Source organism: Oryctolagus cuniculus, chromosome 15, assembly GCF_964237555.1.
Source record: "Oryctolagus cuniculus chromosome 15, mOryCun1.1, whole genome shotgun sequence".
Taxonomy (NCBI): Eukaryota; Metazoa; Chordata; class Mammalia; order Lagomorpha; family Leporidae; genus Oryctolagus; species Oryctolagus cuniculus.
The window spans coordinates 9,916,871-9,931,692 of record NC_091446.1 but is presented as its reverse complement, the minus strand read 5'-3'; the positions used below and the strand labels follow the sequence as shown (position 1 = coordinate 9,931,692).

Below are 14,822 nucleotides of genomic sequence, written 5' to 3'. Positions count from 1 at the left end.
TAAGTTCCCAGTGATAGATGCATTGCCTGCTGGCCAGCAGGCCCAGGATGGCTGATAGATTTTCTGTGGGATAATTCTTTGGCTGATGGCCACTGTTGTGTAACCCTGCATAAAAGGAGCCACCCCTTGTGGGCTGCTACTGCTGCTCTGTTCTCGTCACCTATGCTGCTGGTGCTTCTACTGCCCAAAAAAAAGAATGACCCATTAGCCTGCAGCTGGGCCAGTGTTCTGTCAGTTCCCAGCCCTGAGTGCCTCCACGTCCCCGACCAAAGAGCTGGGGTCCAACACCAAGGTGGACACACAGACTCGTGATGAAACTGCCAAATATTTTGTCCGTTTTTGCTGATCAAGGAGCTGACCATGTATGGAGGGGAAATGGTCAATTATCATTCCTGAAAGAAATCCTTGCGTTGAGTGCTGTCATAAAGGGTACAGCGCAAAGGAGGGAATAAGTGAGTCTGATTCCAAGGAGACAGGCATGGGGGAAACAGCAAAAGTCAAAGCAAGCCCAGCAAACAGGTGAAGGGGCACTTGGCCACGAGCACAATGAGCGCCATTTTTCCTCAAGTGCGGAGGGGACACTGCCAGGACCGGACACACAGTGTTCTCTGTGTTTCCAGAGCCTGGAGTCCATTCACGTCAACCCCCGCCCCCCCCCATTTCATTTAATGCACCCCATTCATCCATCTGTCCATTCATCCATTCATTCTTCTTCGTAAACTCTGTGAGAGCGGAGACCCGTCTTCTACAAGGACCCAGTCCTGACGTCCACCTTGGTGCCCGACACGGCAGCTGTCCTACATTAAAAGAAAGTCCCCCTGGGACTTTTATCCCTTGCTTTTCACGACTTCCAGCAGGGCACAGGGACTTATGCACCCCCCCGCCCCCCAAAGCAAAAACAACACTATCTCCTCTTCAAGCACAATTCTAGCAGGCATCGAGTGGCGGAACCACCTGGGCGTCGGAACCCTGGAAAGGCGGAACGCGTTCCCGGTAGGACCTGAAGGCAACGGAGCCTGAAGTGAGGGAATCCGGGTCGGTGGAACCCGCGGGGAGTGGAACGTTGGATCCGGCGGAACCCGGCAGCGGCGGTCCGGGGGCCACCCGGACTCCGGAACGGAAGCGCGAGTCCGCCGCTTCCTGGTTGCGGGTCGGAGGGCAGGGCGGGCGTCGCCGCTGAGATGTTGCCCTACACCGTGAACTTCAAGGTGTCCGCGCGCACCATCACGGGGGCCCTCAATGCCCACAACAAGACGGCGGTGGACTGGTGAGGCGCTGGGCCCCCGGGCCGCCGGGGTCGGCCAGGCGTTTGTGAGGGGAAGGGGAATGCAGGCGGGTTCGTGTGGCTTCGCCGGGACAGGGGGCCGCCCTCAGTCTTCCAGATGGCGGATACCGGCTGTGGTGGTGGTAAAAGGAGTGAACGCTCCGTGTGGGTTCGCCCGCGCTCTCCGGGGCGTGCTGCCCGCACCCCGGTCCGTGGCCGCCGCCTGCAGCCCCCGGCCGCCTGTCCCCGCCCCTTCGGGCCCTGTGCACCTGCTGGTCTCCGTGCTGACTATCCTGTCCCCCTGCCCTCGGGTTTCACGCCCCGTCGCTCGGCGGCCACGCCCCGGCCCCGGCCGCCCCTGCTGGCCCTTGTCCTTGCTGGGGCTCCCCGAGTCCAAGCCCTCAGGACGCCTTCTTATCCGAACGAAAAGCGAATTTCGGCAAGCGTTTTGCGCTTGGCTCCGCCTTTTCTGTAAAGGAGATCATAGAGAACGCTGACTTTGGTGTCTAAATAACTCATGGATGGTGCTTGTGAATAAAATTGAGCATTTATTAAAGAAATTAACATCCTTGTTTTGTGCTTAAATTTGAATTTTGCTGTCTTGCCAGGGGCTGGCAAGGTTTAATTGCCTATGGATGCCATTCCCTTGTGGTAGTCATTGATTCCAGTACTGCCCAAACTCTTCAAGTTTTAGAAAAACATAAAGCTGACGTTGTCAAGGTAAGCCACGTCCCGCTTTGACTCTAACTTGTGTGAAGTTCACCGAATCGCTGGGTTCTCATTAAGTCCCGCGTGGAGCGGCTGAAAACCTCTTCCGTGTAATCCGCACGACTTCTCGCCCCTCTCGGATGAGTGATTAAACGCTGGTTCTCACCTCGCTGTGAGGCTGATGGGAAACAGCAGTTGTGCAGTTTGCCAGGCCGCCCGCCCGCTCGTCCCTTCAGCCTCCCCTGAGAGCAGAGCAGGCCCGAGGGGGTCCGCTGAAAGCCCCCGGGTGAAGTCTCACAGCTGATGACCGGCTGTGGGAGGGCGGGGGTCGGGGGTCGCAGAAGGCTCTCCAGTTCAGGGACTGGTGGACACGTTATCCAAGTGACAGACGGGACCCGCATGGCAGGGAGGTGAGCAGTGTGCACGCAGTGGTGAGAGGTGGGCACCCTGGTAGGAGTGCTGACAGGGGACGCGCCCCGAGAGCCGCCCGTCTGTCCTGAAAGCTGTCACACCAGGAAGGAGTTGGGATTTTAAGCAGGAGGTTGATGTGACCATGTTTGCATGTTAGAAAAACTCCCTGTGGCAGCAGTGGAGAAAGGCGAGACTGGAGGCAGTGAGGCCATTTAGGAAACGTTTGCAGGAGTCTCAGCCTAAACTGAAGCTGAGGCATGGAGGAGTCGTGTTCAGGAGCTGCGGAAGAGGGAAACTGGTCGTCTTTCTAGATGATCGATATGAGGAGGATCAGCAGAATGACTCCAGGGTTTCTCTGAGTAGCTGGTGGTATTGCCGGTTATGGTAAGCTGAGTGTGTGTGACGTCCGTGAGGTTAAGTTCTGAGCATGACAGTCGGAGATGCCTGGAATGTATTACAGCGATGTGACGTGTAGGAGAGGTCAACACTGGAAGTTGAGATTTAGGGTTTTTGTGGTTTTTTTTTTTTTTTTTTTGTAGTAGTAGCTTTATTGAGATGTTCATACCATAACATTCACCCACTTAAAGTGTGTAGTGCCGTGGTTTTTAGTATTTTGACAGTTGTGCATGAATTTCATCACCCCAAAAAGAAATCCTGTACTTGTTAGCAATCACCTCCCATTTCCCCCATCCACCTCATTTCTAGGTAGCCAGCAAGAAGCTTTCCATCTCTATGGATTTGTCTCTTCTGAACTTTTCATATAAATGGAACCGTACAATCTATGGCATTTTGTTCCTGGCTTCTTTCACTTAGCGTGATGTTTCCCAGGCCCGTCCATGTCATTGCATGTATAAGCACTCAGTTCCTTTTTAGTGCTGACGGACACTCCACTGTAAAGATATGTCCCGTTTTGTTAATGGGCGTTTGGGTATTCCCTCCTTGTGGCTGTTATGAGTAAAGCTGCCGTGAACACTTGTGTACTAATGTTTGTGTGACTCTGTTCTCACTTCTGCTGGGTGTGTATCTAGGAGTGCATCACTGATTGGCTTGGTGACCCCATGTTTGACTTCAAGGAATAGCCAGACTGTTTTCCAGATTTTACATTCTTATTAGCAGTTTATGAGGAGTCCAGTTCCTCCAAATCCTCACCAGCACTTGTTCTCTGCTTTGATTATAGCATCCCAGTGGGTGTGAGTTGTTCGCCACTGGGGTTTTGATTTTTTTTTTCCCATGGCTAATGATGTTGAGTGTCTTTTCAGGTGCTTATTGCCCATTTGTATATCTTCCTTGAAGAAATATCTATTCACGTCCTTTGCTCATTTTTAAATTGGGTTTTCTGTTTTTTTTTACTGTCAGAGAGATGTCTTTTCAGAAACTGTCTTTTTAAATTTGTAATGTATTTTTAATATTGAGTGAGATAATGTATTCTGGATACAAGTCCTTTATAACATGATTTACAAACATTGTCTCACATTTTCTTATGCTAACCTTTAAAGGACAAACATTTTTAATTTTGATGTAGTCATTTATTCTTTTGTTGCTTGTGCTTTTGGTGCTATGTCCAATAAATCACTGCTTTCTTCAACATGAAGATGTACACTTGATGTCTTCTCTGAGAATTTTGTAGTTTCATTTCTTCAATCCTTGATCCATTTTGAGTTAACTTGTGTATATAGTGTGAGATAGGGGGGAAAATACCGCTATTTTTACTTTTTAATTATTTGAAATGCAGAGAGACAGAGAGAGAATGAATCTCTTCCATCTACTTGTTTACTCTCCAAAGTCCCTTAACAGCTGGAGTTGGGCCAAGTCGAAGCCAAGCGCCCAGAACTCAGTCTGGGTCTCCTACATTGATGTCAGGGATCCAAGTACTTGGCCTGTCGCCTGCTGCCTCCCATGGTACACGCATCAGGAGTGGAGCCAGGATTCAAATCTAGGCACTGCATGTTCACAGACATATGTATACATGAACACACCCTTCCAAATACATGTACTACATATGTGCATACATATGCCTGTATATATACATACATCTTTAAAAAGTTACCTGGGAAAAAGATATATTACAGCAAGGCCTAAGGCTCATTCATACTAATGTTCAGAAATCTTTGTTTCCATCTTTTCACGAATACCATTGGAATCTGTTAGCTCACTTTCTGACCTTAGCGTAATGTATGAGTATGCTTATGTGTGTATGTGTTTATATGTATATATTTGCAGATTTTATGGTTTTTAAGGTGATTCATTAAAGGGAGAACATCAGCTCTGGGCATGGTGCTAAGGTCTGGAAAGAGAAATTCAGGCCTACGTGATCGGCCCTATAGAGCTGGCAGTTCATGGGTGGATGACGAGTGAGAAAAAGTGAACAGTTACAGGTAATTCAGTGTCTTTGAAGGACACAGGCAGGATGCTGAGGCAGGAGGTGGTGCCCAGGGAAGGTGTGGCTCCTGGTACAGACTATGGAAGTTGTCTCTGCTCTGTCAGCTTTCATTGTTGAAGGATTCAGCCAGATTTGCTTTGAGAGTCTTGTGTTTTTTATTTTAAAATTCTGTTCTTAATAATGTTAATAAAGGTATGAAGCATTTATTTTAGAGGAAATGCTCTTAGATTTTTATTAAAGAACAATGTTTTTTGTTGTTGCTTCTTTTGTTCTTTGTTGCTTTTTTTCTTTTTCTTCCCCCCGTGCGAGATTTTTGTGTTCTTTAAATCAATAGAATAAAGTTCAGGAAAACATTCTACTTGGCAATTTATGACTTTAGATATTCTGTCATAATTAAGTTTTAGGAAATCTAATTTTTTAAAGATTTATTTTATTTATTTGAAAGAGTTAGAGAGAGACAGAGGGGTGGAGGGGGGAGAGAGAGAGAGAGGTGTCTTCCATCTGATGGTTCACTCCCCAGTTGGCCACAACAGCCTGAACTGCGCCAATCTGAAGCCAGGAGCCAGGATTTTCTTCAGGGTCTCCCACGTGGGTGCAGGGGCCCAAGCACTTGGGCCATCTTCTACTGCTTTTCCAGGCCATAGCAGAGAGCTGGTACTCTTAACTGGCACCCATATGGGATGCTGGCACTACAGGCGGCAGCTTTACCTGCTATGCCACAGCACCAGTCCCAAGAAAACTAATTTCTAAGGTATTTTGGAGTCTTTACCTGAATTTCTCAAAACATTAAAACTGTAGGCCGCCGGCGCCGCGGCTCACCAGGCTAATCCTCCTCCTTGTGGCGCCAGCACACCGGGTTCTAGTCCCAGTCGGGGCGCCGGATTCTGTCCCGGTTGCCCCTCTTCCAGGCCAGCTCTATGCTGTGGCCAGGGAGTGCAGTGGAGGATGGCCCAAGTGCTTGGGCCCTGCACCCCATGGGAGACCAGGAGAAGTACCTGGCTCCTGCCATCAGATCAGCGCGGTGTGCCGGCCGCAGCACGCTGGCCGCGGCGGCCATTGGAGGGTGAACCAACGGCAAAGGAAGACCTTTCTCTCTGTCTCTCTCTCACTGTCCACTCTGCCTGTAAAAAAAAACAAAAACAAAAACAAAAAAACTGTAGGTCAGGAGCATTTTGATGTTCTCAAAAATATTTAATGACAACATTGAAAAGCTATTGTAAATAATAAAAAAGGTCTAATTTCAAAATGAAAACCAGCTTCCTGTTTATGCATATGCCAATTATTTTTATAATATAAATGTAGTATAGGTTCTTGTTGGTGTTCTTTGAAAACTATGTTTAGTTTTGTCCAGTTCAAGTGTTTACTTGATTTGGTTTCTTCTTGATGCCAGGTTAAATGGGCCAGGGAAAACTATCACCATAACATTGGCTCCCCATATTGCCTGCGCTTAGCTTCTGCTGATGTCACGGGGAAGATCATCGTGTGGGACGTAGCAGCGGGAGTGGCGCAGTGTGAGATCCAGGAGCACGCCAAGCCTATTCAGGGTGAGGCAGGGGGCTCTGCCGAGGGTTTCTACCCAGACTCCTGCCCCATTCACTTCACCTCCTCACTCCCAGCATGTGGGCGTGTTTCCTCTCTTCTGTGGATGCAAATGTAGCTTTCTTTTCCTTAGCGTTACACCTCTGGGCTTATTCCCTCAAATCTCCACTGATTTATGCTTTGGCAGAACTCGTTAACTTCACTGTCAGTCTCAATCAAACCTGATAAGAAAAGTTTGCTGCTGCAGTCTTGTAATCTAAGGAATAATATGAGAAAACTTGGCCAAACTGCCATCCGGGCTCACTTTACATGAATAGCACTGAATAAAAGCATATTCTCATTTTGAAGTAGGTCGCTTCTTTATTTTACTGACCTAAGACTAGTACAATATTGTTCTTTCATAATGAGTGAAAATTGCCTTTTACTTTCTTTTGAAGTGATACTTCTGGTTGTTTGAAAAGTTGGCCTTGAAATTTTAACCAGACAGTTCATTTTTCTATAAAATTACTTTTTCCTCTGCTAATATTGATATACATACCTGTTACATTTAGTGGGGAGGGAGAGGGTGAGGAGATTTTAAGGATTATGGTTTTTTATTTTTTATTTTATTTTTTGACAGGCAGAGTGGACAGTGAGAGAGAGAGACAGAGAGAAAGGTCTTCCTTTTTGCCGTTGGTTCACCCTCCAGTGGCCGCCGCGGCCGGTGCGCTGCAGCCAGAGCACCACGCTGATCCGATGGCAGGAGCCAGGTGCTTCTCCTGGTCTCCCATGGGGTGCAGGGCCCAAGCACTTGGGCCATCCTCCACTGCACTCCCGGACCACAGCAGAGAGCTGGCCTGGAAGAGGGGCAACCGGGACAGAATCTGGCGCCCCGACCGGGACTAGAACCCCGTGTGCCAGTGCCGCAAGGCGGAGGATTAGCCTAGTGAGCCGTGGCGCTGGCCAGGATTATGTTTTGAAAATGAAATGTCAAGGAGAAGTTAGCCACATGTTTGATGAATGATTTGTGAGTTTCGCGTTGATTTGTCCGGTCCTACAGATGTGCAGTGGCTGTGGAATCAAGATGCTTCGCGGGATTTACTGCTTGCCGTCCACCCACCGAACTACATTGTGCTCTGGAATGCAGACACTGGCACCAAGCTCTGGAGGAAGAGCTATGCAGATAACATTCTCTCTTTCTCTTTTGACCCTTTTGATCCTTCACATTTAACTTGTAAGTAATAGTAGCTTGTGGAAAATAAGTTGAGAGGTATTTAAAATATAGTTAATGCTATAAACACCGTAAATGCACACGGACTCTGTATCTGTGAGTATATTGTTAAAAATGACTGAACAAAGTGGAGAAGCACATCTGGTCCATGTATTTGCAGCTCCCAGTACACATGCTAAGTCATGACCCAGTATCATCTGCAAGCCGTGCCTCTACCATAAGAATTTGCAAATCATTTTAGGTCTGCCAGGGACAGAATTACTATGATATTCCACTTTAGAGTTAATTCAGTTTGCTTTTCTAGGAATGTTTCAAGAACTTCAATCAAGGGCTTCATTTAGTCTGTGGCCAAATCAAGTCCTGCCTTTGTGCATGCCATTCGTTTTGAGTGCAGTAACACGTGTTACAGTGACACTGTAAGCCTGGCTGAATTTATTCTTGCAGAGGCGGATTTTACCTCTCTGCGTTGGTGTTTTACTGAATTAATAATCTAAAAATGAGATGGGTTTTACAGATATTTTTGCAGCTAAATTATTAGAACATTTGTGTGTTCTTTATTCAGTCATCCAGCAGGTCTTTGGAGCTTATTATTGCTGTTCTGGGAATCAGGACAAGTGTTCCTTTGCAGAGCTTGATTAAAGTGTAGGGGTCAGATCATGAACTGTGAATGTAACAAATTAATAAATTCTAATGTATTGAGTGGTGATAGGTGATGTACAGGAGCTAAAACTGGGTAAAGTGTAAGCAGGGAACAGGAGATGAGGTTAGTTTATGTTAGATGGCGTGGTCAAAGTAGGCTTCCTTTTGATCAAGATCAGAAACTTGAAGGAAGGGAGTTAGCTATGGTGCAAGATGTTTCTCTGAGTGTCTCATCTAACTTACTTTCAGCATTTATTGAAGGGTGTGTGTTGATGGAGGAAGTGGAAGGCAGACAAAAGGAAGTTAAAATAGGAAGCATTTATTAGACATAAGTACATTCAGTGTTCAGATACTGTTGTACATAAACGTTTATGTGTGAACACGAGCCTGCAGCACTTGCGTGCTCACTCGCTGATTCCTCGTTGGCTCATGTAAGATGGGTGCTGTGGGATTAGGCAGAGTAGGGGAAGTTGGCATGAAAGAAGTTGAGCAACAGGGAAGTTGAAACCCGAGTTCTGGACCCTGATGTGTCAGCGCTTTGTGTCTGTAGTGTGCTTGGTGGAAGCCCTCTATTTCAGTGTCAGCTGAGCTGATGTCTGTGATGCACTCCTACTGCATGTGCTGGGGCTGTCATGACGCTTGGACGCTTCCTCGTTTCCAAGCTTACAGCAGCCTCGAGGTAGATAAGGACTCCATGCGCATCTAACCCAGGATTGCTCAGCGCCAGTGTAGAGGGGTTATTTTCTCCATCATAAAAAAGCGAATTTGTGCTGCTAATTGTGGTGCTGCCTCCTGGAATACATTTGTTTTCTTAACACTTAGTAAGCCATTACTTCTTTATTTCTAAATATACAGGGGAGGAAACCCCCTCACTCATTCTAAGGTTCAGTCTGATGCTGGAGAAGAAAAAACAAATTTGTTTCTACTGAGTAGATGATGATATTCATAAAAAATTCAGGGCTATCAAACCAAATATTTGAACTCAGCTAATTGTGATACACAGGCTCTCTCACATACGGGGTTTTTTTCTTCCTCTGTGAATTGTATATTCTGAAAAGTGTTTGGATTTTGAGGTTATGGGATGTAATGAGGAAAGATATTTAGTGAGAGTCTGTGCTCTGAATTTATCTGGAAAAACAAACATTTGTTCTTTCTGCCAATAACCTCCTGGTATCTTTTTAATATAAAGCATAATTTAGAATGCTGAGTTTGGAGGCCTCAGATGAATTGTAATGGACCACCTGCTTTTCTTCAGCTGGAGAACATTTCCATTATGTTACGACTGCCTGACTGCATCACAGTTCAATATTATTAAAATTATTGTTATCTTGTTCTCAAAACTGTATTAGAATAAAGCTCTGTGCTAACTTGATTAAGGTTTAATCAGAGCTTTTCTTCTCTCAATATAGTGCTTACCAGCGAGGGTATTGTGTTCATCTCAGACTTCTCTCCATCCAAGCCTCCCTCCGGCCCAGGGAAAAAGGTTTACATTTCCAGCCCACACTCCAGCCCAGCTCATAATAAGTTGGCTGCAGCCACAGGTGCCAAGAAGGCTCTTAATAAAGTAAAAATTTTAATCACACAAGAGAAACCTAGGTAAGGTACAAGTATAAGACTAAATGTACCATTCATCTATTTATCAGATATAAAAGCATTGTTTTTGGAATTGTGCTAGGATTAATTTCTTACTTCATTTTATCTTTTTTCATTTCTAGTTTTGAGTTTATTAAAGGAAAGAATAACCATTGTGACTTCTTCCCCAACAGGAGGTTGAACATCTAACATGGCTGCTTTCTATTAGTTGTGCCAACCGCCCCACCAATTTTTACAGATTAAAATATTTGACTTCTGAATCTTACTTTTGGAAGCATGAGATGATTCTAGGGTTGTGGTTATTGGACACATTACAAATTGGGGGCATGAAAGCTGAATTTTTTATTTTAAGTGCATTTTCCTTATTTAAGTGCTGTGCTCTCTCATTAAAGTACCGCGTGTTTTTGCAGGTGAAGATGTTTGCCATCATGGTTAGGAGGAAGGGTTCTGGGGCAGGCTGCAGTTATGTGATCCAGAGACAGTTTCTTAGTTTTGCTCAGATTTCACTCTTAATCTCTAAAATAGACTTTTAAAGTATTTCATGAGGTTGCTGTAAAGATTAACAGATGCAGTAGCATTAGTACAGCATTGTTTGTGGTGGCTGATGCAACTGAAGAAAATTGTGGGTAACAAATTGTAATGCATCAAGAATAGGTTTCTTCTATTCTAGAGATGTGATCTTACATATTTATTGCTTTGGTAGATTTTTTGACATTCATCTTAAGATAGCCTTTATTTTTAATATGCTAAGATTACTGTGTCCATGCTTTTGGGGTATTTACTTGAAAACTTTATGGTAAAAATATAAATTATATTACAAATGCATTCTGAATTTGTGAGTGAATTTTTTTTTTTATTTATTAAACCATAAGCTGATTAACTTCACTAGTTAATTTATCTCCAGATTGCTCCTTAAAGTTTTGTTTTTATTTTTTTTTTATTTATTTTTATTTTTTTGACAGGCAGAGTAGACAGTGAGAGAGAGACAGAGAGAAAGGTCTTCCTTTGCCATTGGTTCACCCTCCAATGGCCGCCGCGGCCGGCGCGCTGCGCTGATCCAATGGCAGGAGCCAGGTACTTATCCTGGTCTCCCATGGGGTGCAGGGCCCAAGCACTTGGGCCATCCTCTACTGCACTCCTTGGCCACAGCAGAGAGCTGGCCTGGAAGAGGGGCAACTGGCGCCCCGACCGGGACTAGAACCTGGTGTGCCGGCACCGCAAGGTGGAGGATTAGTCTAGTGAGCCATGGTGCCGGTCTCCTTAAAGTATTTTAAGAGAACTTTCAATTTTTCATGAAATCCCCGTTATAAACAATTATTTGGCAGTCTGAGTAGTTTTATAAGTTACAATTTATACCTATTAGGTTTTCTGTCATGTGAATCATGTGCGTCTTGAGTTTTGGGAAAATGTATTATTTATCTCTTTCAATAGAATTGTACTGGGTGTTTTTATATCCACTCATATAATCTTATTCCAATTCTGAGCAGTAATACTGTTCTCACTTTACAGATGAAGACAACCAAGTCCTACATTATTTTCAATATGTTAAACTTACCTAAGTAGGAAATGGCAAAGGCAGGATTTTTATTTCAAAAACAAACTCCTTCCAGTCCTCTAAATTAACTTTAAAATTCAAAACCTATTAATACTATTATGTAAAAAACCTTGTTATAAACCTATTCCTATTGAAATGTATTTTATGTAAAAAGGCTGTGATTATATGCAACAGTCATTCATTATTAAAATGACTTTTTTTAAAAGCTTTTTTTTTAAGATTTTATTTATTTCATTTGAGAAGTAGATTTACAGACAGGGAGAGGGAGAGACAGAGAGAAAGGTCTTCCTTCTGTTGGTTCACTCCCAAAATGGCTAAAACGGCCCGAGCTGTGCCTATCTGATCCAAAGCCAGGAGCGAGGAGCTTCTTACGGGTCTCCCACATGGATACAGAGACCCAAGGACTTGGCCATCTTCTGCTTTCCCAGGCCATAGCAGAGAGCTGGATTGGAAGTGGAGCAGCTGGGACTAGAACTGGCACCCATATGGGATGCCAGTGCCACAGGCGGAGGATTAACCTACTACACCACAGTGCCAGCCCCTAAAATGACTTTTGAGGTTCTTAACGGTCTTTTGCAAGACTCACAATTTCTTAGTTGTTTTTTTTTTTTTTTAAGATTTATTTTTTCAAAAGTCAGAGTTACACAGAGAGAAGAGAGGCAGAGAGAGAGGTCTTCCATCCGATGGTTCACTCCCCAGTTGGCTGCAACGGTCGGAGCTCCTGGCCAGGAGCCAGGAGCTTCTTCCAGGTCTCCCACGGGGGTGCAGGGGCCCAAGGACTTGGGCCATCTTCCACTGCTTCCCCAGGCCATAGCAGAGAGCTGGACAGGAAGTGGAGCAGCTGGGATTCGAACCGGCACCCATATGGGATGCTGGAGCTTCAGGCCAGGGCATTAACCTGCTGTACCACAGCGTCGGCCCCTTCTTAGTTGTTTTGGTTTTGGCTTTTTGTCTTGTACTTAGAAGGAAATGCTGTGATATAGGCGAATGAAATACCTACTCCGTTTCAGAAAAGATTTAAGAATGAAAGTAAATTAAGTGAGCCGGCGCCGTGGCTCAATAGGCTAATCCTCCACCTTGCGGCGCCGGCACACCGGGTTCTAGTCCCGGTTGGGGCGCCGGATTCTGTCCCGGTTGCCCCTCTTCCAGGCCAGCTCTCTGCTATGGCCAGGGAGTGCAGTGGAGGATGGCCCAGGTGCTTGGGCCCTGCACCCCATGGGAGACCAGGAAAAGCACCTGGCTCCTGGCTCCTGCCAGGATCAGCGCGGTGCGCCGGCTGCAGCGGCGGCCATTGGAGGGTGAACCAGCGGCAAAGGAAGACCTTTCTCTCTCTGTCTCTCTCTCTCACTGTCCACTCTGCCTGTCAAAAAAAAAAAAAAAAAAAAAAAAAAAAAAAAAAAAAAAAGAAAGTAAATTAAGTGACACTTGACCCAAGGCCATACAGATAGTCTAATAACCCCTTGGCCCAGTGACCTTAATTATCCAAAATGTTTGTTTTAAACCTAAATTTTCAGTTTAGCAGTCTGTGAATACTTTTAATTTCAAAGTGAAAATAAAATAAACTATTTTATGAGTGTCAGTATGATATTGTCTGTATAGTATGGTATTACCTCATCATAGACATACTTTAAATGTTTCACAAATTTAGAAATACATCATCACCAACCCATGCAGTATTATTTTAATAATTTTAATTTTAGAACTTGCTAAAGTTTTAAGTTTTTTTTTTAAAGATTTTATTCATTTGAGAGGTAGAGTTACAGGCAGAGGGAGAGACAGACAGATCCCATCTGGTGGTTCACTCCCCACAAATGGCCGTGACAGCTGGAGCTGAGTCCATCTGAGCCCAGGAGCTTCTTCCGGGTCTCCCTCGTGTTTGCAGGGGCCCAAGCACTTGGGCCATCTTCCACTGCTTTCCAAGGCCATAAGCAGAGAGCTGGATCAGAAGAGGAGCAGCTGGGACACGAACTGGTTCCCAAGTGGGATGCTGGCACCGCAGAGGCTTAGCCTACCGTGCCATAGTGCCAGCCCCAGAGTCTTAAGTTTTGATTGGTAACTCATGTAGATCATCTTTTTCATTGACAATTTTATGTGGAAAATAAATAAAATTAAATTCCTCTATTAGCTTTTTCTGAAATAAATCAAGTTGTTGACTCATCTCTTGATGTTTCCTTTTTTTCAGTGCAGAATTCATAACTCTCAATGATTGCCTTCAATTGGCATATCTGCCTTCGAAAAGGAATCACATGTTGTTACTCTATCCTCGAGAGATTTTAATCCTTGACCTTGAGGTGAATCAAACAGTGGGTGTGATTGCAATAGAACGAACGGGAGTTCCATTTTTGCAGGTATCCACAGTTTATAAATTACAATCCCATAAGTTAGCTTGAATTCTCTATAGAAAAAGATGATGATCTTGCAAAAGTCATTAGTTTTACTTTCTCTTTGCTGTTTACTGAAAAGTTAACATTATTTTATATTCCTGATTTTTCTACACTTTTTTTTTTTTTTTTTTTTTTTTGACAGGCAGAGTGGACAGAGAGGGAGACAGAGAGAAAGGTCTTCCTTTTGCCGTTGGTTCACCCTCCAATGGCCGCCACGGCCGGTGCACTGCAGCCGGCGCACCGCGCTGATCCGATGGCAGGAGCCAGGTGCTTCTCCTGGTCTCATATGGGGTGCAGGGCCCAAGCACTTGGGCCATCCTCCACTGTACTCCCGGGCCACGGCAGAGAGCTGGCCTGGAAGAGGGGCAACCGGGACAGAATCCGGCGCCCCGACCAGGACTAGAACCCAGTGTGCTGGTGCCACAAGGCAGAGGATTAGCCTAGTGAGCTGCGGCGCCGGCCACTTTTGATTGGTTTGATTTCCCTAGAAATCCTGACTGATCCTGAGATTTATTGAACTATTAAGTTACATGGTTGGAGACAATTTTTTTTAGGATTATAAATTAATTTTTAAAATGTTCATTTACTTTTAAAGCTTGGGGATTATGTATTTTTCTTTCTTTTTTTTTTTTTTTTTTTTGACCCGTATCTTCGAAATACAAGTTTGAGTTTCATGGTATATGTCTGTTGATCTGTTGTGGACTTAAATATATCATCTATTTAAAGGTAATACCCTGCTTTCAGCGTGATGGTTTATTTTGTCTACATGAAAATGGTTGTATAACTTTACGTGTTCGAAGATCTTACAATAGCATTTTCACCTCTTCAAATGAGGAACCAGGTGAGTTCACATCTCGATGATATTAATTATGCTTTTCTTGCGTTTTTTTTTTTTTTTTTGAGATTTACTCATTTATTTGAAAGGCAGAGTGAGAAAGAGATCTCCCTTCCACTGGTTACTCCCCAAAATGACTGCAACAGCCCTTGCTGGGCCAGGCTGAAGCCAGGAGCCAGGAACTCCATCCTGGTTCTCCCACGGCAGAGACCCAAGGAGCTGGGCCATCTTCGCTGTTTTGCCAAGCGCATTAGCAGGGAACTGGATCAGAAGTGGAGCAGCTGGGACCTGATCCAGCACTCGT

General features: G+C 44.9%; 1 protein-coding gene across 1 annotated transcript in view; it reads left to right on the top strand.

Moving 5' to 3' along the window:
• Positions 1 to 986: 986 nt before the first annotated feature.
• Positions 987 to 14,822, top strand: part of WDR11 (WD repeat domain 11) — a 58,115-nt gene continuing 44,279 nt past the window's right edge. Inside the window, exons 1-7 of the mRNA XM_002718693.5 lie at positions 987 to 1,267; positions 1,873 to 1,984; positions 6,154 to 6,307; positions 7,342 to 7,515; positions 9,561 to 9,747; positions 13,482 to 13,647; positions 14,410 to 14,524. Coding sequence (XP_002718739.2) covers positions 1,182 to 1,267; positions 1,873 to 1,984; positions 6,154 to 6,307; positions 7,342 to 7,515; positions 9,561 to 9,747; positions 13,482 to 13,647; positions 14,410 to 14,524 — 994 coding nt within the window. The 5' untranslated portion in view covers positions 987 to 1,181. The remainder of the gene's footprint in view (positions 1,268 to 1,872; positions 1,985 to 6,153; positions 6,308 to 7,341; positions 7,516 to 9,560; positions 9,748 to 13,481; positions 13,648 to 14,409; positions 14,525 to 14,822) is intronic.